The 24,574-nt window shown below is 37.7% G+C and overlaps 3 protein-coding genes across 17 annotated transcripts in view; 1 reads left to right on the top strand and 2 right to left on the bottom strand.

The window, feature by feature from the left end:
- ECD (ecdysoneless cell cycle regulator) overlaps positions 1-10,584 on the bottom strand; it is a 49,695-nt gene extending 39,111 nt beyond the window's left edge. For 4 of the 8 annotated variants that reach the window (XR_015241643.1, XM_086679963.1, XM_086679968.1 and 1 more), the window contains exons 1-7: positions 10,404-10,584; positions 8,982-9,196; positions 5,846-5,963; positions 3,163-3,250; positions 2,880-3,058; positions 1,744-1,936; positions 1,070-1,198 (exon numbers count right to left, since the gene is read on the bottom strand). Coding sequence is in view for 7 of the 8 variants with exons in the window: in XM_086679963.1 (XP_086536089.1) it covers positions 1,070-1,198; positions 1,744-1,936; positions 2,880-3,058; positions 3,163-3,250; positions 5,846-5,963; positions 8,982-9,186 (912 nt within the window). In the remaining variant the exon portion in view is untranslated. Of the gene's footprint in view, positions 1-1,069; positions 1,199-1,743; positions 1,937-2,879; positions 3,059-3,162; positions 3,251-5,845; positions 5,964-8,981; positions 9,197-9,985; positions 10,006-10,068; positions 10,087-10,403 lie in introns of those variants that run through there. The other 4 variants (XM_086679964.1, XM_086679966.1, XM_086679965.1 and 1 more) reach the window with 4 other exon arrangements.
- Positions 10,585-10,614: 30 nt separating this feature from the next.
- FAM149B1 (family with sequence similarity 149 member B1) overlaps positions 10,615-24,574 on the top strand; it is a 96,696-nt gene continuing 82,736 nt past the window's right edge. For 3 of the 8 annotated variants that reach the window (XM_086679969.1, XM_086679970.1, XM_086679975.1), the window contains exons 1-3: positions 10,615-10,881; positions 17,454-17,558; positions 19,475-19,604. In XM_086679969.1, coding sequence (XP_086536095.1) covers positions 10,835-10,881; positions 17,454-17,558; positions 19,475-19,604 — 282 coding nt within the window. In that variant the 5' untranslated portion in view covers positions 10,615-10,834. Of the gene's footprint in view, positions 10,882-17,453; positions 17,559-19,474; positions 19,605-24,574 lie in introns of those variants that run through there. The other 5 variants (XM_086679971.1, XM_086679972.1, XM_025918044.2 and 2 more) reach the window with 5 other exon arrangements.
- The window catches only part of DNAJC9 (DnaJ heat shock protein family (Hsp40) member C9), a 100,660-nt gene continuing 90,844 nt past the window's right edge, over positions 14,759-24,574 (bottom strand). The window contains exon 5 of the mRNA XM_086679979.1: positions 14,759-18,803. Coding sequence (XP_086536105.1) covers positions 18,789-18,803 — 15 coding nt within the window. The 3' untranslated portion in view covers positions 14,759-18,788. The remainder of the gene's footprint in view (positions 18,804-24,574) is intronic.

The raw sequence follows: 24,574 nt of genomic DNA on the forward strand, positions 1-24,574 counted from the left end.
TACACACTGTTCTAAACCTTGCTTTTTCACTAAGTCATATGCCTTGGAGATCATTTTATATGATCACACAAATTTATCCAATTCACTTCATAGGCAGGTTGTAATTTATCTAACTATTCCCCTACTAATAGATATTTGGTAATTTCCAATCTTTTGCTACCAGAAATAATACTGTCATGAGTATCATCAGATCTATGTACACATGTAAAATACATGGAGGATAAATGTTTAGAAGTGAAAATGCCGAGAAGAGTTGTGTACTTTATAAATTGATGGATATTGACAAACTGTTCTAAGAGACTGAATCAATTTATATTCCCATCAATGATGTTTGAGAGTATCTCAAATATGTATTTCCACCAATCCAGTATATACTATCAAACTTTTTGATACTTGCCAAATGTAAAAAACACTATTTTGTAGCTTTAAGTTGCAGTTCTTTTATTATGAGCAAGGGCCAACATTTTTATGTTTAAATTAAAAATCATCTGTATTTCCTTTTCTGTGGACTGTCAGTTCATGGTTTCTGAACATTTTTAATTAATTAATTAGTATTTCTTTTCATACCAACTTGTAGGAACTCTCTATATATTATAGAAATTAGCTCTTTTTTAAACTGCAAATATAATGCTTTCTTCAGGTTTACTATCTTTGACATTAGCTATGGGATTTTTCTTTCCAACACAGAAATGCTTAATTTTTAATAAAGTTACCAGTCTTTTTTTTTTTTTTATAACTTCTGATTTCAAATCCTGTTTAAAAAGGCCTTTTCTACTCAAATTATCAAAAATTCTTCTGTGTTTTCACATATTATGGTTTCAATGTTCTCATTTAAATATTTCATCCACCTGGAATTTATTTTGGTATAGGTGTGAGGGAATGAACTTTAACTTTTTGGACAGCTTCTCAGTTGTTCTATTATCATTTCCTGAATAACACATTTTCCTTCTTGTTTGAGAGCCACATTCTCATGTAAATAAGGTTTATTTCTAGACTTTCTATGCTGTGCCATTATTTATTAAGAGCCCTTTTACCTAAAGGAAGAATATAAAATTTTATGGTTCATTACCAACTTCATGCCCAATTCATGGGCTCGGTATTGGGGATGAGATGGAGGAGGCATCTTGTATCCACTCCGCCGGTCTGGCACAAACCTTTGTTGCACCAACTGTGCATATAGACATTTAGTGAAAGTGACCTGGACATTGGGACACAAAATACATTGAGTCTTCCTGAAAGTAAAAATTCAATATCATTTCACAGTTCCACTTATGAGCTTCATATTCATATGAAATGCAAAGAAGATCCAACCTATTTACTGCCTACATTTTTTAGTAACAGCTTTATTGGGATACAATAATTCACATACCATAAAATTAACTGCATGATCTGTTTTTAGTTATCACTAATGGAATTCTTATCAGTTACATTATATGGCAGTTTGGGTGGGTTGTTAGATAAAGAATAATTCTTAATTCTCTGGAAGAAATGAAATGTTTTATTCTTAAGAAGAAAACAAAATAGGGAAAACGTGGCCAGAAAATACCTAGGAAACATTTAGATACAAACTAGGGAGTGAAATCTCTTGAAATCTTCCTCCACTAGAATGGGAGAAAAGAAAAAAAAAGTGTATTAACTTGAGATGAGGAAGCAGAATATTTCCAGTTTTTTCTAGTGCACAATTAAAATGATGTTCAACTCTCTTGCTAGTGAGGAACCAAATAACCAGGAGAGCTATCTTACCGATGCCATTATTCGTGTTTCAGGCAAGAAAGTCTTGAAAATACGACAGGCTCGCAGGTCAATAGGGTCCCGTAGGTAAAATGCTTGGACTCCTGCAGCCACCAATCTGGGGCGCTGCTTTAACACCGCTACAATACCAGCTGGAAGGAAGCAGTGTGCTCGATGAAGGGAGGCTTGAATTTTTTCTGGGTATCTGTGACAGGTAACATAATTATTTTTATTTTATAATATGTAAATATCTAGCGTTCTTATAGCATTTAGTTCCCCTTGTCTTGGTTCATCAAGAGATGTTGAATGACAAGGAAAGTGAAGATAAAGCTACCATATACACTAAAACTGCAGAAAAGAAGAGAAAGAGAAAAGGTGGGAAGAAATGGAAAATAAAGAAAAGGGACTAATGTAGATCAATAAAAACAAAATGAAAACTCTACTATTTTTTGGAACAAGAATAAAATCAGAGTTTATTCTTTTAAAACAATGGTACAAAGTATGCTGAAACAAAGTTAAGAGAGATTTTTATATTGTTAAAACTTGAATGGTAGTAAACATTGCCTAGGTACTCAAATGTGAAAGGTTGAACTAATCTGTTATTAGGTAAAGACTGTCTTTTCGGCATAGAGCCTAAAGTGTTCCACACAGACCAAAGAATACTATACAGAGTCCCACAAAGCACACTATGCTCCCTTAGGTTTTCATTCCTAAAGGTCTCAAAAAATATTGAAGTAGGATCCACGTCCAGTGTAGAGACCAACGAGGGGCTTAAACTCATGACCCTGCGATCAAGACCTGAGTTGAAATCAGAGTTGGATGCTTAACCAACTGGGCCACCCAGGCGTCCCAAGGTCTCAAAATTTTTACCTGTGGATATAGATAGAACTTAGCCACAATATCTAAGTAAATAAATGCAAAAGTATTGGGACTGTAATATAACATCTATGATTGGGAATTAAAAGATACATCTGTTCCTTAATTTTAAAACATGTAAATTTAATCTGTTGTTAGTCACTTTCATGAAGGATGAAGACAGAATGAAAATGAGCATTAATCTAGGTGAAAGAAATTCTACATTCAGTGGAAGACTTGAACCGCATTAAATCAAAAGGCTCTTTGACTAGCACTGAAAATATTTTTCTTACCCTCTAATGCGCCTATTCACAGCAGCTTGTATAGAATCTGAAGCCAAAATTTTTTCTGGGTGTGTTGAGATTATATTCAAAGCTTGTGGGATTGTAGGGGGTGTGGAGGGTAACCAGGATACTGCTCCAGGTTTCCTTGGTGCAGGAATAATGCACAGCTCTCCCTGGTGGAAAAATACCTGCAAAATGATACATTTTAATTTTCATTCTGGGCACTGACAAACTCTAGGTACTAGTAACATGATTTCATCTCTGTAAATTTTCCAAACTTGGATACACTTACTCTATTGGCACTATTATCAGGATCCAACCATTTAGGGAGAAAGTCAGCAGCTTCTATTAACAAGAATTCACCATCATTGTCTTCAATCCTTTTGCAAAAGAAATTCCAATTATGCATTCAAAAAGCACATATATGCTACGAATCAAAACACATTTATTCTAATATGTTCTCTTTCATTTTAGTTAATGTATGAGTACATGCTATGTACAGATTGTTATAATAAAGCAAAATATTTGAGACACCATGAATCTCTCAGGGAGATTGTAAGATTGAAAGAGGAGTTGGAGGGAGATGATAAGGAGAACAAATTAAGTACATAAGTAAATAATAACAGACACAAATATGAAAAACATACAATTAGGTGTCAAAAGAAGAAAAAACCCACATAGAGCCAAGATAAGGAAAGCCTTTATGGAAGAGTTACTTAGACCCTGAAAGATAATTTTGTTTTGCCTCATTTGTATTATTTTTTAAATTTAAATTTTTGAATAGGTAAGACAGTCACATGGCTAAACTTTTAAAAAGTACATAAAAAGTTCTGCAATGAAACAGTTTCCTTCCTACTTTTGTCCCTATATGCCCCATTCCTATCCTCCAACCATTGTTATTTTTTGTTTATCCTTCTAGGTTCACTTAAGCATAATCTAGTTAATAGGAATATAAACTCTTATTTTCTCCTCTTGTCACACAAAAGGTAGCGTATTTTATATACTGTTCTAGATTTTTTCACTTTTTATGGGTGGAGATATACGGAGAAAAGTTGAGATGTTCTTGGGAGAGGGATTAGCAATGACAAAATCATGGAGGTGTCTATTTAAGGTAGATATTTGGAGAATGGCACTAGTAAAGAACAAGACTAGAAAAGCACAGTTATATCATTTTGGGAAGAGCTTTAAATGTCGGCAGAGTCAATGAGAATGAGCTTGGTTTTATTCTATTCTATTCTTTTTTTTTTTTAAGGAATGAACGGTTTTAAAGCAGTGTAGGAAAATGGTTAGAGCTCTACCTTAGGAAGATTAATCTGGCAAAGACATAGAGGAAGTTCTTTCTTTTTCTAATTAAAAACAAGGGGCACCTGAGTGGTTCAGTTGGTTGAGTGTCCGACTTCAGCTCAGGTCATGATCTCACAGTTGGTGAGTTTGAGCCCTGTGTTGGGCTCTGTGCTGACAGCTCAGAGCCTGGAGCCTGCTTCAGATTCTGTGTCTCCCTCTCTCTCTGTGACTCCCCTGCTCACGCTCTCTTTCTCTATCTCAAAAATAAACAAACTTAAAAAAAAAATTTAAAAACCAAATCCCCAACAAGACAGTAGATGCCTATTAGTCAAAGAGCTTTATAGGCCTGGTGTGTAGGTATGCACCATCATTATATAAAGATCAGAATCCACACACAAAAGGCATTGCCCTCCCCTATTACCATTGTAAAGATAGAAACAACTATCTTGGAGTTTGTTCATATAAAATTCTATCATTTATGAAGAAATTACTGACAATTATTTTTAGGTGTGATAACAGTAGTGTCTAAAATAAGAGTTCTTATCTATTCTATTTACATCTTAAAAGTATTTAAAGATAAAATGGCATAGTATTGGAGATTGCTTTAAAATAATCTTGTTATGTAAAAGGAGTAGGGGAAAGGAGGAGGGGAAAGCTATGGGTAAAGAAGGACCATGAATTGGTAATTATTGGAGCTGAGTGAGGAGTACACGTGGGTTCATTCTCTCTACTTTCATGTTTGAAATTTTGATGTAATAATACATTTTCAGAGTTGTTTTTCTTTTTGTTCAGCTGGGGAAGAGGTTGGAGGAATGGATTAGAATTTGGGGGCTAACAGGAAAACTAGAATAACATGCGGCAAATGGGTGAAACGCCCTCTGCTGACACAACTTGGTAATTACAGAGAACTATCAGTTTCCATTTTAAACAGTGTTACCTCCTTTGCTTTCAATACTGTTCACTAATTTTTCTTTAAATTTTTCTGTATGTGATTTCTCAACATATATGCAGAGAGAGAGAGAGAGAGAGAGAGAGAGAGAGGGTACGCGCTATGGTAAAATAAAGGAAGACATAGTAAAGAAATCTGTAATGTATATGTATATATGAATGGAATTTTTTCTATGATTTTGTTTTTATTTTTTTTATTTCTTTTTAATTTTTTTTAACATTTATTTATTTTTGAGACAGAGAGAGACAGAGCATGAACGGGGGAGGGTCAGAGAGAGAGAGGGAGACACAGAATCCGAAACAGGCTCCAGGCTCTGAGCTGTCAGCACCCAGCCTGATGCGGGGAACTGCGAGATCATGACCTGAGCCGAAGTGGCTTAACCGACTGAGCCACCCAGGCGCCCCTATGATTTTGTTTTTAAAGAGCAGTACACCCTTTGGTATTGTTTGAACTTTGTTTACCATCTGTATTTGATCTTTCACAATGAGAATAATTTTTAAAAAGCTAAAATAGGCAGATTTCGTTTAAAAATTTAGAAGTTAAATTCTCCAATGTACTTTAATTTTTCCTCAAGAAAAGGAAGTCACAAGAAAAAAGGAAGAAAACACACAAGTCACTTTCAAAATCTATGTCTCAAATTTGTTCAATCTCTACCAGACTACCAAAAAATTTTTACTAAATGGATAAAAATGTGGTCAGTCTCAACAAGAGAATTCCTTTAGATTATTAAAATAACTAATACCTTGCTACTAACTCTGGAAATTCCTTTGTAATTTGCTTTACTACATAAACAATAAACCATTCATCCTCAATGTTATCCCCAAACTTTGTCATGCCAAACATATGAGCAGGAACATCTCCTAAAAACAAAAGAAAAGCAATCATATAACCAAATAAACTTGTCTGTGCACATAAACATACAAGTAATCATTCAGTTAAACGAACATTCATTGACTGACTATACTGTAGGTACCACACCTGGGAGCTGGGGTTGCAACCCTGAACAGGATATAAAAAGCCCTCCCTTGAGGACCCAAGACAACCGGAGACAAGACAACCGCACCATCTCAAAACAAGATAATGAAACAACAACAACAACAAGATAATGAATGGACATATGCACTGAGGGCTCTGTGACCATAAAGAATATCTGAGCTATGTTCATGTGGAAGAATGACCAGAAGTAGGCTTTCCAAAAAGAGAATAGCATGTGCAAAGGCACATAAGCATGACAGACAATAAAGTGTTCTAGGAATATCAGGATTTAGATGGAGCAGGAATTTTTTAAACAAGTGCATTATTCAAAAATATGTAGAACTTAATACACTTTTAAACAAGCCAATAGGTCAAAGAAGAAATCACAAAGGAAGTTAGAAAATACAAGGAGACAAATGAAAACAAAGATGTAACATACTAAAAGCAGTGCTAAGAGGAAGTTTATAGTTATAAAAGATCTCAGATCAACAACCTAACTTTACACCTTAAGGAACTAGAAAAAGAAAAAGCTAACCTAAAGCTAGCAGAAAGAAGAACATAATGAAGATTAGAACAGAGATAAAAGAAATAGAGAACAGAAAAGCAACAGAAAAAAATGAACTAAGGTGAGCTGGTTTGTTGAAAGATCACAAAATTTACAAAATCTTAAATTAGTAAGAAAAGAAAGGAGACACAAGTAACTAAAATCAGAAATGAAACAGGCAATATAACAACCTATACTACAGAAATAAAAAGGACTACAAGGAAACATATGATATGAACAATTGTACACCAACCAATTGGATAACCTAGAAGAAATAAGTTCATTCTTAGAAATACACAACATATCAAGACTGGATCACTAGAAGGAGACTGAATTACTTCTGGTTACTAGAAAGAGACTGAATCAGTAATCAAAAAACTTCCCAACAGAGAAAAGCTCACTGGAGAATTTTAGCAACATTTTTTTAAACTTTTTTTTTTAATGTTTATTTATTTTTGAGAGAGAGACAGAGTATGAGCAAGGGAGGGGCAGAGAGAGAGTGAGACACAGAATCTGAAGAAGGCTCCAGGCTCTGAGCTGTCAGCACAGAGCCCGACACGGAGCTCGAACCCAGGGACCGTAAGATCATGACCTGAGCTAAAGTCGGATGCTTAACTGACAGCCACCCAAGCACCCCAGAATTTTACCAACATTTAAAGAAGAATTAACATCAATCCTCCTCAAACTCTTACAAATAACTGAAGAGGAGGGAACACTGCCAAACTCATTTTATGAGGCCAGCATTACCCTCATAATAAAGCCAAACAAAGACAATATAGGAAAACCATGACCAATTTCTGTGGAACACTAATGCAGAAATCCTCAAGAAAATACTAGCAAACTAAATTCAACACATGAAAAGGATTGTACACCATGACCAAGTAGAATATATTCCTGGAATGGAATGGAATGTGTATGAAAATCAAGAAATGTAATCTACCACATTAACAGACTAAGGGTCAAACAAGCACATTATAGAGTGTTTTTAGAGCTGCCATGGCAAAAAAAAAAAAAAACCAAAAAAACAAAAAAAACAAAACAGGTGGGAAGAACATCCCAACTAACTCTTCACCTCACCCCAGGTCTCTCAAATTTCTTCAACTAGAGAAGCTCCAATTAAAGTGTCTATTTTTATCTACCTTATATATTAAACTTCAATTTTAACTTCATCCAGAAGCAATGGGGAACTGGTGAAGGATGTTAGGCAGAAGAGTAACATGATCAAATTTGTGTTTCACAAGGGTAACTGGCAACAATGTGAAGAACTGGAGATACTGGAACCAGAGAGGTTACTTAGGTGGTTACTGTAATCTTCCAGATGAAGAGATTAAGAGGGTCTAGATTGTAGCCAAGCAAATGTAGAGAAAGGGTCATATTTTAGGAGTAACCACAGTAGGATTTAGTGCCTGACTGACTATGGTGAAGTGAAGAGGTGAATACAATTCTGAATTACTAACAAGCTTGAATAACTAGGTGGATAGCAAAGCCATTAAGGAAAACAAGAAAACATTGGGTAAAAATGATTTTCTAGGAAACAGATAAGGAGTTGGTCTTGGATGTGCTGTGCCACTGTGAGAGTGTTCTTGCCAATAAATATTACATGTGTTTCAGTGAACAGGGATTCAATAAAATGAACACAAAGGAAGACATGTGGCAACTGCTAACCAAAAGATAACAGATAAACATGAAATCAAGACCTAGACTGACAGTATCAAAAGATGCTAGACTCCTGAAATAAGACCCTGGAGCAGAGCCTTGGTCACCTATTCAGGAGTCATTTTACTAAAGCTATATGAAATGATAACAAAAAATGCCATACTTGGCCAGAGGTCAGATCTTAAGCACCAACAACACAAGGAAGCATGAAAGAACCTCAAAATACTTCTGAGAGGCAAATAATGGTCATTAAGCCCAATGATTGCTCTTTATAAGTCAAGTAGAGCCAACTGTGTGAAAAAAGGCAGCCTACGAAACCCATGATCAAGAGCAAGGAATAGAGTAACCACTAAAGGAGGCTATGGTTAAGGAAGCAGATGCCTGAACCTGTTTAGTACAGGTACCCAGATACATTCTAGCATAGAAAAGTAAAGTTCCAAAGAATAGCTACAGTTCAATCATTTTGAGTATGTATTAGGTTCCTAAGGTAATTACTATTAGAAAGCTTTCATCAAATGAATTAAAAAAAATTTTTTTTTGGTTAGTTTAAGGGCTTAACCAAATATAAGCAAGCATCACTAATCTAAAAAGTTCAGGTTATAAATCTCCTGACAACACTGAATGAACTATGGACTATTACACATCACTGTTGTCAGAATTAAAATTCACATGTATCAAATCAAAATAAGTAAAAGAGCCATACCTTTTCCAGGTTTATATTTGAGATTGAAAGGCTGATTCTGCCAGATATAGGGGACCAGCATAGGTGCAAAGTGGGTCATTATCTTCTCAATATACTTTTGAAGAATCTCTTTGTGTTTTTCTGGGTCTCTTGGTTCATCTGGTATCAGGAATAGGTGATACTCCACAGTGTCTTCCACTGTAGCAAGCTTCATATTTTCTTCCATTCTTTGAAAACTACATTTAAAGTTTCAATAACATAAACCACATAGAATAATGCAGAATATCCAAATTCTCAAACGATTCTAGATGATTCCATTGTTTTCCAAAATTCAGTTACCCACATACTATCATTTTAATTTTTTGACTTTATCAAGTATTAATAGTAACACCTATTTAATATTCTTTTAATGAGGTTTTTATGCTGAAAATTATGTTCTTCATACTTGAAATTATATTAAAAGAACTTTTGATATAATACAGTAAATGGGAATCCAGTGTCACATTCCCAAATTAATAGGCGTGTAAGAATTTTAAAAAAATGTTTGCCCTTGTACTAGCAGTAGTGTGTGTAGCACACTTTGAGAAACACTACAATAACATTTTATGTTTCAATACTATCAAAAGTCCCAGTTCCGCCACTAATTGGTTGTCACTTTCGGCACTTCACTTTCTCTTTCTGGGGCCTTTTCCTTAACTGTAGAATGAGAATGTTACTCTTTCATTTCATTTCTAAAATCCTCCCCCAGTTTAAACTGTTATTATTTGAAAGCTCTTAAGAGCAATCTCCCTTAGGCTGCAAAATTTCAACCTCTTTTTATGAATATTGTATGGCACAGGGGAATACAAAACATTCATGCCCTATCATCTCACCCCAAAATAATTTGCCCACGGTTCTTGATCCTACAGCTGTCCTAAAACTGCTCCCTTTTCAGGTCTCAGGGGGTACAGCTCCAGTATATTAAGAGCAGGTAGATAGATATCTATTTTCTAAGGGTTTTCCTTAAAACAAAAGTGCTAGCTCACTATTGCTGCCAGACGAGGCTTGGTAAAGGCAAGCACTGTACTGGATGGTCCACTGTAAGGCACAATTCGATTTTTATCCTTACTCGGTTTTCTAAAGGACTAATAAAACGAAGTCGAGAGGAACGTGCATCCAGTCACCGCAGTCTGTCCAAATCATTTGGCTTCTCAACCCAGAGCGACAGATAATTCTGTCGACCCGCCCCATAATGCCAAGCACACATTTTTATGAAGAATTTAGTGTCAGAACTGGAAGGAGCTTCGAGACCACTCAGCCTAATTCCTTGCTGTACAGGTGAGAAAACCAGAGCACAGAAAAGAGAAGAGACCAAGCTGCAGAGGGCTGAGCTGGAGTCTAGCGCTCTTGACTCAGACTACGCTTTCTCCCTCCAGCCGACAAACTGAAGCCAATTCCGCTTACGATCCTCGGGCCTGCCCCACGCGTCTCGACTGCGGCACCTTTCCTCGACCGCCCCTCCTACCGCGTCAGTAGCAGTCCAAGTCCGGCCCAAGGTCAGGCCAGACGCTTCTCTGGCGCCTGAGGTTAGCCGACACCCCTGAAACACCCGCTCGCCCCGGAACTCCCAGCAACGTCACTGCTGCGCGTCCGCGGGAACATTAGGTGGGTGCTCAGGTGCGTTCGTCACTTCCGCCCCCGCGGGGAAGCAGGCAGGGCGGAGGGCTAGAGGGGTGGGGACCCTGGAGAGGTGGCGGTGCGGAGTCTAGGCGACGGGGCGTGACGGGGCCGGAAGGTGGCGGGAGGGGGCCGGGCCGGAGCCGGCGGGAGGGCCAGGTCCCGAGGCCCCGACCCTGGCGTGCCCGCCCCCTCCGCGGCAGAGGAGGAAGAGGAGGATGATCTCCAGATACACCCGGAAGGCGGTGCCACAGAGCTTGGAGTTGTAAGTGGACTGCTCAGCCATCCTAACCGGGGCCGTGGGAGGCCGAGGCGGGCAGCGGGCGTTCTGGGGACCCCTTCCAAGCGGCGCTTCCCACCTTTCCTTTCTCAGGGTAGGGGAAGGAACTGTTTCCTCCCAGCCTTGTTGGACGCCCCCCTTCCACCTCCATCTCCAGCTAAGGGCATGCCCTCTTGGGCTGCACTTCCTGAACTCAGGGACTGGGTCTTTGGCATTTGTAGCTTACTCAGTGTTTCATGCCTCACTGTCAATGGCCATTGACGAATCGAGAAGTTACTAATAGCTGAGTGCTACAAAAAAGTTGAATACATCTAGTGCCAGGCACCGTGCAAAGCTGCTTACATGCATCAGCTCACTTAATCCTATTAGGAAGGATACCAGAATAGAGAATATTATTTTGCACATTCTACAGATAACGATCCCAGATTTTTAAAGATTGTAGCAAGCCAAAGATTACACAGCCAGGAAGTGGTGGAGCACACAAACCTGGTGTCAATCTGATCCTGAAGCCTTGGTCATAATCATTATACATTCTGTTTCCCCATTTTTGTAATTAAACATCAGAATCCTTAATGATAAGTTTTGCTTTAGAGAGTATATATTGCAGCTGAAATACACCCCTCCCACCCTTGGTGAGGTGTTGTAATTTAGCAAGTAATGATAATGTCCTGCATTTATTAATGCTTTACACTTTCAAAAAGACTTTCACATTTTGATCCCTTGCAACAATTCTGTAAGATGGGTATGATTAGCTTTCAGTTTTTCAGAAGCTGAAACATCAGAAAGGTTACACATCCTAAGATTATAAAACCAATAGGTTTTGAGCTTGGCCTTTTAATCCTCAAATCCCAACTTTTTTTCTCCATTGAGCTATGTAATTTTAGCAATTATACATTTATTAATTAAATATTAAGTATAGGGGCGCCTGGGTGGCTCAGTTGGTTAGGTATCTGACTTCAGCTCTGGTCATAGTATTGTGCTTTTTAAGTTCGAGGGTCGCATCAGGCTCTGTGCTGAGGGCTCAGAGCCTGCCTGCTTCAGACTCTGTCTCCCCCTCCCTGTGCCCCTCCCCCACTCACACTCTGTGTGTGTGTGTGTGTGTGTGTGTGTGTGTGTGTGTGTGTGTGTGTGTGTTTCTCAAAAATAAACATTAAAGGGGCGCCTGGGTGGCTCAGTCGGTTAAGCGTCCGACTTCAGCTCAGGTCATGATCTCGCGGTCCGTGAGTTCGAGCCCCGCGTCGGGCTCTGGGCTGATGGCTCAGAGCCTGGAGCCTGCTTCTGATTCTGTGTCTCCCTCTCTCTCTGCCCCTCCCCCGTTCATGCTCTGTCTCTCTCTGTCCCAAAAATAAATAAACGTTGAAAAAAAAAAATTTTTTTTTAAATAAACATTAAAAAAAATTTAAAAAATACGTTAAGTATACATGATAATAACAAGCGTGGAATTTTCAGTCACTGGGTTTCTGGCTAAGCTCTTCTCTAGCCATGTGTCTTTTAAGCAAATTACTAAATATTTGAGCATTCATTTCTGTATATAGGACTAACACCTTATCTAAAAGCATATCTAAAATGATGGCACAAGGGCGCCTAGGTGGCTCAGTCAGTTAAGCATCTGACTTCGTCTCAGGTCATGATCTCACGGTTCATGGGTTGCTGACAGCTCAGAGCCTGGAGCCAGCTTCGGATTCTGTGTCTCCCTCTCTCTTTTTGCCCCACCCCTGCTGGAGCTCTGTCTCTTTCTCCCTCTCAAAAATAAAAGCATTAAGAAATAATAAAATTAAAATAAAATAAAATAAAATAAAATAAAATAAAATAGATGAAATAAAATAATGGCACAGGGTAGATCCTTAGTAATTGGCAATTTTCTTGCCCCTTCCCATCTTTACTTGCTACAATAGCCATACAAAGAAAATCTGTGAAATCTTCTTGCCTTACAGAAGCTTATTATCTACTAAGTCATAAGATATCTACACAGTAGCAATTCAGATAATAAGCTTTTTAGGAAGTAGGAAGAAGAAAGTCATTTTCCAAACAAAGGGAACAGGTCTTAGCCAAAAGTCTGCTTTTATAATTAGTTCTGACCATTCTGAAAGTAGCAAAAAAAAAAAATTTTTGTGAAAAAAGTTGCTGGTAGGCACTTAGTGGGCCAGAATTACTGATCCAGTATAGTTCTGTTACTTGTTCTCTATTGTTGACTTGATACTCCTTAAAGACCACTCTCTCCAAACGTGATTCTCTAGAATATGATGTGAATAATGAAGATAATGAAGATTATATGTATCTAAATGATAGTAAAATAAAAGCAATTTTTACTTTTGGCATTATGATAATTTGCTTTGAAGAAGTAACTTTCCTTTTCTCCCTAATAGTTCCAAATTATAGATATTGAAAAGAGCTTGAAAAAAAAAGTTTTCAACATACAGCTTTAATACTTAAAAAGTGATAAGTTTCACTCATATGAGGACTTTAAGAAACAAAACAGATGAAAATAAGGGAAGGGAAACAAAAATAATATAAAAACAGGGAGGGGGACAAAACAGAAGAGACTCAAATATGGTGAACAAACTGAGGGTTGCTGGAGGGGTTATGGGAGGGGGGGATGGGCTAAATGGGTAAGGGGCATTAAGGAATCTACTCCTAAAATCATTGTTTCACTTTATGCTAACTAATTTGGGTGTAAATTTTATTTATTTATTTTTTTTATTTTTTTAAAATTTTTTTCTCAACGTTTATTTATTTTTGGGACAGAGAGAGACAGAGCATGAACAGGGGAGGGGCAGAGAGAGAGGGAGACACAGAATCAGAAACAGGCTCCAGGCTCTGAGCCATCAGCCCAGAGCCCGACGCGGGGCTCGAACTCACGGACCGCGAGATCGTGACCTGGCTGAAGTCGGACGCTTAACCGATTGCGCCACCCAGGCGCCCCGGGTGTAAATTTTAAAAAATAAAAATAAAATTTAAAAAAGTGATGTTTCAAATATAAATGTATAGTGAATAATATATTGAACCACCTATCCCCCAAATTCAATAACGATCAAAAATTGATATATTTGCTTCATCTATATTCTTTATCTCTTTTCAGCCTCTCTGTCCATCATCTGTAAATAAGGAAGCAAAACCCCAGACACTATCATTTCACCCCTGTATACTGCAGTATGCATCTCTAAAAATGCATTTTCTTATGTAAAAACAATGCTATTACATTTAATATTTCTTTGGTATTATCTGTTATTTAAAAAATTTTTTAATGCTTGTTTATTTTTGACAGGGAGAGAGACAGAGAGACAGAACATGAGTCGGGGAGGGGCAGAGAGAGAGGGAGACACAGAATCTGAAGCAGGCTCCAGGCTCTGGGCTGTCAGCACAGAAGCCGACACGGGGCTCGAACTCACAAACCTCGAGATCATGATCTGAGCCGAAGTTGGATGCTTAACCGACTGAGCCACCCAGGCGCCCCTAACAGTCATTTTTTAGAGATTTCTTTGACAGACTAAAAAATGTCTTAAATTTCTGTCTTGTAGCTGGAATCCACATTTCTGTTTACTGCCGCTATCTCAAAGACAACTTTTGGTTGTAGGATTGTTGAATAAGAGGAGTGAAAAATAGCTCTCCACAAATCCATCCCTACCTTTTTTTAAAGTAAATTTATTTAGGGGCGCCTGGGTGGCGCAGTCGGTTAAGCGTCCGACTTCAGCCAGGTCACGATCTCGCGGTCCGTGAGTTCGAGCCCCGCGTCGGGCTCTGGGCTGATGGCTCAGAGCCTGGAGCCTGTTTCTGATTCTGTGTCTCCCTCTCTCTCTGCCCCTCGCCCGTTCATGCTCTGTCTCTCTCTGTCCCAAAAATAAATAAACGTTGAAAAAAAAAATTTTTAAAGTAAATTTATTTAAATTCAAGTTAGTTAACATACCGTGTAGTATTGGTTTCAGGAGTAGAACCCAGTGATTCATCACTTACATGTAATACCCAGCTCTCATCCCAACAAATCCCCTTCTTAATGCCCATCACCCATTTAGTCCATCTCCCCACCCAACACCCCTCCAGCAACCCTCAGTTTGTTCTCTGTATATGAGTCTTATGGTTTGCTTTCCTCTCTCTTTTTATCTTATTTTTCCTTCCCTTCTCCTATGTTCATCTGTTTTGTTTCTTAAATTCCACGAGTGAAATCATATGGTATTTGTCTTTCTCTGACTTATTTCACTTAGCGTAATACACTCTAGTTCCATCCACGTTGTTGCAAATGGTGATTTCATTCTTTTTTGATCGCTGAGTAGTATTCCATTGTGTATATATATCACATTTTCTTTATCCATTCAACAGATGATGGACATTTAAGCTCTTTCCATAATTTGGCTGTTGTTGATAGTGCTGCTATAAACATTGCATTTTTGTATCTTTTGGATAAATACTTAGTAGTGCAATTGCTGGGTTGTAGGGTAGCTCTATTTTTAATTTTTTGAGGAACCTCCATACTGTTTTCCAGAGTGGCTGCACCAGTTTGCATTCCAACCAACAGTGCAAAATTGTTCCCCTATCTCCTCATCCTTGCCAACATCTGTTGTTGCCTAAGTTCTTAATTTTAGCCATTCTGACAGGTGTGAGGTGGTATCTCATTGTGGTTTTGATTTGTATTTCTCTGATGATGAGTGATGTTGAGCATCTTTTCATCTGTCTTTTAATAATCTGTCCATCCCTACCATTTGAGAAATAATTTAAAGTACAAGCTCTGCTGCTGGGGCCCTTAGCTTTATCTTTATATATGAAAATGGTCTAATTCACTAAACTCTCAAATTATTCATTTGCTCTGAGAAGCCTCAGAGCCAGAGTACTTGGATTTGAATCCTGGCTCCATCACTTCCTAGACATATGACCTTAAGCAGGTTACTTAGTCTCTCTGTGCTTCACTTTCCTTTCTGTGAAATAAGAATATTAGAGATTTATAATATACATTGGCATATTAAAGACCCTGAGAAGACCTTTTATAAAGAAGCCTGTGTACTTTGTTTAGACTATCATGTTTCCTAAACTTAATTTATTACAGAATTTTGTGGGGGAGGAAAGTCTACTATGGATGATTAAGACTTGAACATAAAATAATTAACCCCTTAGTTTATTCTAATGTACATGTTGAATTCCCTAGAGCAGCACTGTCCAATAGAAATATAAGCCACATATATAATTTTTAATTTTCAGATAGTCACATTAAAAGAATAGAAAGTGATAAAATTAATTTTTTGCCTTTTTATTTTGAACTAATTATAGACTCACTGTTAGTTACAAAAATAGTACATAGAGTCCCATGAACCCTTCACCCAGTTTCCCCCAAAGATGACAACTTATGTAGCTAGTATAGTGTCAAAGCCAAGAAACTGATATTGGTACAATACTGTTAAATCAGTTTTATATCAGTCTTTATATCCACTGTTTTGTGTATGTGTATATAGACTTCTGTGCAGTTTGGTCTCATTTATAGAACTGTGTAACCACCAGTACAATCAAGATGGCTTTTTTATCACCACCAAGGAATGTCCTTGTGTACCCCTTTATAGTCACTTCCACTCCCTTCTCCATCCTCTGGTAACCACTAATCTTTTCTCTACCTCTATAGTTTTGTCATTTGTAAACATTATATCAATGGAATCATATAGTATGTAACCTTTTGAGATTGCTTTTTTCACCAGGCATGATGCCCTTGAAATCCATCCAAGTTGTTCCATGTGTCAATAGTTCACTCCCTTTTATTGCTCAATCTTATTCATCATGTGGATATATCAGAGTTCAACCGTTCACCCATCAAAAGACATTTCAGTTTCCGTTTTTTTTCAATTATAAATAAAACTGCTGTAAACATTTGTGTACAGATTTTTGTGTGAACGTAAGTTTTCATTTCTCTGAGATCAGTTCTCAAGAGTGAATGGCTAGGTCTTATGGTAAATGCATGTGTTTAGTTTTATTAGAAGCTGTGAGACTATTCCAGAGTGGCTGTACCAATTTATATTTCCACCAGGAGAGCATGAGATATCTGGTTTCACATCCTCGCCTGCATTTGGTGTTATTACCATATTTTGTTTTAGCTATTCTAATAGGTATGTGATTATAACTTATTATATTTTAAATTTGAAGTGAAATTAATTTTAAGAATATATTTTTTAATCTAGTATATCCAAAATATTATCATTTTAATATGTAATCAAGATAAAACTATCAATGATCCATTACACGTTCTTGTCATACTAAGCCTTCAAAATCCTGTGTGTTATAAACTTAAAGCACATCCCATTTTTGACTAACCAAATTTTAAAGTTTTTGTTTGAATTCCAGTTAACATACAGTCTGATGCTAGTTTCAGGTGTCCAGTATAGTGACTCAGTACTTCCATACAACATCCAATGATGCTCATCACACCAATTAACCACACTTTAACTGCTAATTGCTAGTGGCTTCTGTATTGGACAGTGCAGTCCCAGAGCAGCAGGACGTAGGTGATTAACTTGTAGGTTAAGCTGCTGAAAGTATGTTTTTTTCTTTACAGGAAATATAACTTTTTAAAAAATCTTTCACAGGAAAGGAATAACAAAACATGCTATTAATCATCATCCCCTTCCAGAGCAGCTGGATGAAATTTCTTCTACCAATGACAGCCATGAAAAAGATACAAGTTCCCAAAGGTAACAACACAAATTGTATTTGTTTGCTTATTACACTGGATAATGGCAAAAGTGTTTTGTGTGTGTGTGTGTGTGTGTGTGTGTTTTGGCTTGGGCTTGATATCTAATCTTGAACTAATGAAACAAAACAAGGACTTTTATCGCATTTCCAGTACCATTCAACTTTTATTCTGGAACAGCTAATGAAAACATCATACTTATAACCCTTAAAGTAGTATTATTACATAGTTAAAAGACAAGACTCAGGAGGAGTCTAACAGATCTGATTTTTAATCCTGGTTCTGCCACTTATTAGCTGAGTAACACTAGGCAAGTTACTTACCAGGTAATAGTATCTCTTAAACAGTGTTGTAAATATAAATGAGATAAAGTATGTAAAACTTGGCACAATAATTGGCATATGGTGAGTATTAGCTGCAGTTATCATTCTGTAACTTCAAAGAGGGTTCTGAGAAGCAATGTGGTATCATAGAAAAATTATAATCATAAAAACTGATTTCAAAACCTAGAACTCAATAGATTGTCTTTAAAATGGGGTTGACTTCTACATCACCAAGTTGTTGGGAGGAATAAATGGGATTATATCTATAAAAGTGCTTGGTAAACTGTAAAAGTGCCACACAAGTCCAGATATTACTTTCATATTTCTGAAATGTTTTTAGTTTTCAAGGGTAGATGTTATAAGTAGAATGTTAAAGTATTTGTTGTAATCAAAGCCACACTGAGATACCACCTCACACTGGTCAGAGTGGCTAAAATGAACAAATCAGGAAACTACAGATGCTGGCAAGGATGTGGAGAAATGGGAACCCTCTTGCACTGTTGGTGGGAATGCAAACTGGTGCAGCCACTCTGGAAAACAGTGTGGAGGTTCCTCAAAAAATTAAAAATAGAACTACCCTATGACCGAGCAATAGCACTGCTAGGAATTTACTCAAGGGATACAGGAGTGCTGATGCATAAGGGCACATGTCCCCTATGTTTATAGCAGTGCTTTCAACAATAGCCAAATTATGGAAAGAGCCTAAATGTCCATCAATTGATGAATGTATAAAGAATATGTGGTATGGGGTGCCTGGGTGGCTCAGTCGGTTGAGCGTCTGACTTTGGCTCAGGTCATGATCTCGCGGTCTGTGAGTTCGAGCCCCCCGTCGGGCTCTGTGCTGACAGCTCAGAGCCTGGAGCCTGCTTCGGATTCTGTGTCTCCTTCTCTCTCTGCCCCTCCCCCACTCATGCTCTGTCTCTCTGTCAAAAATAAATAAAACATTAAAAAAATCTTTTAATAAAAAAAGGAATATGTGGTTTATATATGCAATAGAATACTACTTGGCAGTGAGAAAGAATAAAATCATGCCATTTGCAGCAACGTGGATGGAACTGGAGGGTGTTATGCTGAATGAAATAAGTCTGTGAGAGAAAGACAGATATCATGTTTTCACTCATATGTAGATCTTGAGAAACTTAACAGAAGACCATGGGGGAAGGGAGGGGAGAAAAATAGTTACGAACAGAGAGGGAGGGAGGCAAACTATAAGAGACTCTTAAATATAGAGAACAAACTGAGGGTTGATGGGGGTGGGGGAGAGTGGGGAAAGAGGGGAAAGAGGAGGGCACCTGTTGGGATGAGCACTGGGTGTTGTATATAAGCCAATTTGACAATAAATTATATTAAAAAATATTTATTGTAAACTACGACTAGAATTATTTAGAATCACTGTCATCAATTCTGCAGGAATTAGGTAGGATTTTAACATGATGCTTAATTGGTAGTTCTTCCTTTATTTTTCTCCTGTGGATAGATATATTTGTGTATATGCTTGTCATCTAGTAAATTGCTGAATAGTTAATGCTACAGAAACTTGAGGAAATATAAGAATTTCTCTTTTTTCTCTCTTCCTTCCAAATTGGGCATTTAGTGAGTCTGACATCACACAAGAATCACCTTTTACATCAGCTGACACTGGGAATTCAAGATCTGCTTTTCCAAGTTATACAGGCACAGGGATCTCCACTGAAGGCAGCTCGGACTTCTCCTGGGGATATGGTGTGAGTTGTTGGTTATTGGTCTGATGGAGTTCTTGGCAGACTATTCTGGGAGTTAGGATTTATCAGTTTTGTCAGTATATTTCATTCCTTTACTCTCCTTCATGGTTTCTTTACATTTTAATATTTCTCATCAGTTTTTACCCTCTTTCAGTATTTGCTTTGCTTTTATGGATATAGTAGTTAATCCTTTTAGGTACTTAGTATTTGACTTAAACAGTTGCATATTAATATGGATCTGGGCCCTGGATCTACTCCTTTTGCTGTGTGCAGTACACTAATGTGTCTCTCCACCACTAATGTTACCTTGTTGTTTAAGTTGTTCTTAGAAGTTGATTATTAAGCTATTATAGACTGGGAAAATGATTATGATATATTGTTAAATGAAAAAAGCAGATTAAAAATAGTATGTATAGTGTGGTTCTAATTTGAGTTTACATATATTTTTGTTTATACATATATTAGAAAAAAGGACTAAAGATATCTACCCAAAATGTTATTCAGTCATTATTTAATGGGTGTTGAGATGAGATTGACTTATTTATTTCTAATCCATAATATCTGGTAGGGAATTCTTACGGCATTGTTCATAATTCTCTTGGCCAATCCTTTACATATATGTTAGAATCTGTTTGTTAAATTGCATGGGTCAACTTGGGGAGGATTGCTATCTTAATGATATTGAGTTCTTCTATTCATGAATTTGATATATAAATCTTTGCATTTTTTAAAGCTTATTTATTTAAGTAATCTCTACACCCAACACAGGGCTTGAACTCACAACCCCCAAATCAAGAGTCTTATACTCTAACGACTGAGCCAGTCAGGCACCCCATAAATCTTTTCATTTAGTATTAATTTTTAAAATATATTTTAACAAATTATTATAATTGTATCCATAAAGTTCCACTTGTTGAATATTTATTTCTAGGTACCTTGTATGGTATAATATAAAAATTACATTAAAAAAATTTTTTTAACATTTATTTATCTTAGAGACAGCACAAGCAGGGGAGAGAAGAGAGAGGGAGACACAGAATCTGAAGCAGGCTCCAGGCTCTGAGCTGTCAGCACAGGGCCTGATGCGGGGCTCGAACCCACAAACTGTGAGATCATGACTTCACCCAAAGTTGGATGCTTAAACGACTGAGCCACCCAGGCGCCCCTAAAAATTACATTTTTAATCTATTTATTACTGGTGTGTAAAGGTACAGTCCCTGTTTTTTAAGGGAACTGAGTTGTAGGATAATGTTGGCTTCTGGCAAAAATTTATATTCTTTGTCATGTTTTTAAAACTTCTAACATGTTATTATATGTTTTAATAGATTTCTCATTTATTTAATACTAGGTTAAACTTTCACTGGATTTATTATTATTATTTTTAACAGTGATATTCACATAACATAGAATTCACTTTTTGTTTTTCAATATTTTATTTATTTTTAAGGCAGAGAGAGACAGCATGAGTGGGGATGGTGCAGAGAGAGAGAGGGAGACACAGAATTGGAAGCAGGCTCCAGGCTCTGAGCTGTGAGCACAGAGCCCGACGCGGGGCTCGAACTCACAAACTGTGAGCTCATGACCTGACCTGAAGTCAGACGCTCAACCAACTGGGCCACCCAGGCGCCCCAGAATTCACTTTTTTAAAGTGAACAGTTAAGTGGTTTTAGTATATTCACAAAGTTGTGCAACCATCACTATGTCTAATTTCGGGACATTTTTATCACCCCCAAAAGAAGTCCCATATGCATTAGCTGTCCCTTTCCAAGCCTCCAGTCCCCCAACCCGCTGTGGACCACCAATCTGCTTTCTGTCTGTATGGATTTGCCTATTCTGACATTTCATATAAATGAATCATACAATATGTGACCTTTTGTGTCTGGCTTATTTCACTTCATATATTTTCAAGATTTATCCATGTTTTAGCATGTGTCAGTACTTCTTTTTTGTTGATGAATATAATTCCAAAAAATTCCAAAATTTTGTTCATCTGTTCATCAGTTGATGGACATTTAGGTTATTTTGTTTTTTTGGCTATTTTGAATAATGCTACTATGAATATTTGTGTGAACGTTTTTCTGTAGACATATGTTTTTGAATATTCTTAGGTATATACCTAGGAGTTGAATTAAAACCATTTTAATTTTTTGAAGAATACATTTATCATTGACATTTATTTTTATGATCATGCTTTTTCAAGGTTTCTAGTTAGGATATAAATAATGTTGATGTTTTCCTTATATTACACAAACATTTCATTGCAGGTATCACATGTATGTCAGAGTAGGTAATTTACTTGATAAATCCCCCTGAATGTAACCAGTTTCCTATTAATTCTACTGCCTCCTAACCTCTGCACATACCCTTCTTACTTCACAGATGTTTCAACAACCTATACTGGGTCACTACCCCCTGCATCCTTTTACCCATTTGGTGCTCTTTTCACCCTGCTCAGAGTCAGACACCCAGTGTAGTCTTGACTTCTATACAGACACCTTCTTCATCCTGCTTGGACTGTCACCCTGTGTGAGGCTGCCTGCTCCCAACATAGTAGCTTTCTTCTCTCCATTCTGGTTCCAACATTACAAGCTGGCTACTCCCCACATGGACATCCTCTTCATCTTACTTGTGCTCCAACACCCAGAAACAACCTGCTCCCCCGCCTGAAAACACCCACTGTGGCACTGTATTTTCAAAAGAAATGCCAGTATATATCCCATCTCACATGATGCTCTTCTTACAAGATATTGATACTCCTCCATTGAGAGATCGGGTATATGTTCTTTCCTCTTGAATCTGAATGGATCATTTGCCTCAGTCATTAGCATGCAGTGAATGTGATGCTGCATGATTTTCTAGGTTAGAAAGTAACACAGCTTCTGCCTGCCTCTTTTTCTCTCTCTCTGGATACTTGACCTTGGATTGCAGCCACCGTGTTGTGATGAAGTTCAGACCACATGGAAAAACCCATGTGGAAATGAACTGAAGCCCCCAGCTGAAAGCCAGCATCAACTGTCAGAGATTTGAGTGAATGACCATTCAAATGAATTCAGGTCCAAGCCTTCATGTTTTTCAAGATGTTTTTTTTTTTTTTTTTTTAATTTTTTTTTTTCAACGTTTATTTATTTTTGGGACAGAGAGAGACAGAGCATGAACGGGGGAGGGGCAGAGAGAGAGGGAGACACAGAATTGGAAACAGGCTCCAGGCTCCGAGCCATCAGCCCAGAGCCGGACGTGGGGCTCGAACTCACGGACCGCGAGATCGTGACCTGGCTGAAGTCGGACGCTTAACTGACTGCGCCACCCAGGCGCCCCTTCAAGATGTTTTTAAGAGCTTTATCTCAGATGTTGTGGAGAAGAGATAAGCTATTCCTGCTGTGATTAAAAATTCCTGACCTATATAAACCTGGAGAGATAATACATGATTGTTGCTGTTTTAAGTCAGTAAGTTTGGGAGTACTTGTTATACTGCCAAAATAACTAGAAAACCCTATTGCACTGCCCAGGGTCAGGAAAATTGCTTAGATGTTCTCTTCACCCCTCTTGGTCTCCTTCCATACAACAGACCATCTTCCTACACAGACGCCCTCATTACTCTGCGTGGGTTCCAATTTCATATACCAGGCTGCTCTCCCAGGTTGATGTTTTCCTTATTCTGTTCTGACCTTGAAACTCCATGCTGGGTGTGTCTAAGGCACTGAATAACAGGCAGTATATATTTACAGTCCCTGAGAAAGGAAACTCATAAGGTGAGCCCCTGTTTACCCTGGTTCCTGACTGGGAATAACTTTCTGACTGTGGATTTGTGAGCCAGAGTCCAAACAAGGCATGGTGGTCCTATTGTGCTGAGGAACAGAGATCAGAGTTCATGGAAGATGAAGTAGCTGGAATATGCAGGTCAGGGGGGAGATAAAGAGCACCAGAAATTATAAATAAGTGGGTAAATACAAAAGTCTATATTTTTTGGTGATTTCTTCTTTATGCAAGATAGAGTTTATACCTATAGAAGTGAAAGATGAGACAAATACAGTTCAAAGGATGGGTGGTTGTAAATGAAATTATTCTGTTATAAGGCTGTTATATTTGTGAAGTGTCAGGTATCGAGAGAAATGGGAAGTGTGAAGAAGAAGGTATGAAGTGGTAAAATACTGACTCTAACTAGGTTTCAATATGTTATGAATGCATATTATTAGCTCTAGAGCAGGCATTAAAAAATTATAAGAATAAGTTATGCCAATTGGGGAAGTAAAATGGAAAACTAAGAAATACTTGATTTGTTGATCAAATAAGTCAGGGGGAGAAAAAAAAGAAAGGAACAAGAGAGGACCAAAAAACAGAAGGGACAAATGGAAAAGAAGTAGCAAGATGGTACATTTAACCCAGTTTTGTCAACAATTAAAACAAACGTAAATGGATTAAACACTCCAATTAAAATGCAGAGATTGTCAGAATGGATAAAAAGCAAAACTCAACTGTATACTATATGGAAGAAATGCACTGTAAATATAAAGGCACATTAGGTTGAAATTTAAAGGACAGAGAAGGATATACCATGAACACAGTAGTCTGACATGGTTATAATATGAGACAAACTGAACTTGAAAACACTGAGTTTGCCCTGTGAAAGAGGACTATTCCCTAGCAATAAAAGAGGCAGTTTGTCTTAGCCCAGGCTGCCATAACAAGACACCACAGACTATGTGGCTTAAGCAACAGATATTTATTTTCTCACAGTTCTGGAGGCTGGAAGTCTAAAAGCAAGGTGCCGTCTGAGTTGGTTTCTGGCGAAGCTTCTCTTTCTAGCATACTGTGTCCTCATATGGCCTTTCTTCTGGGCATGCTCACAGATGGAGCGACCTCTGGCATGTCTTCTTACAAGAACATCAGTCCTGGGGCACCTGGGTGGCTCAGTCAGTTGAGCATCTGACTTTGGCTCAGGTCATGATCTCACAATTCATGAGTTCGAGCCCCGC

This window comes from Puma concolor, chromosome D2 (assembly GCF_028749965.1).
Source record: "Puma concolor isolate L17-30 chromosome D2, mPumCon1.1.hap2, whole genome shotgun sequence".
In the NCBI taxonomy this organism is placed as follows: Eukaryota; Metazoa; Chordata; class Mammalia; order Carnivora; family Felidae; genus Puma; species Puma concolor.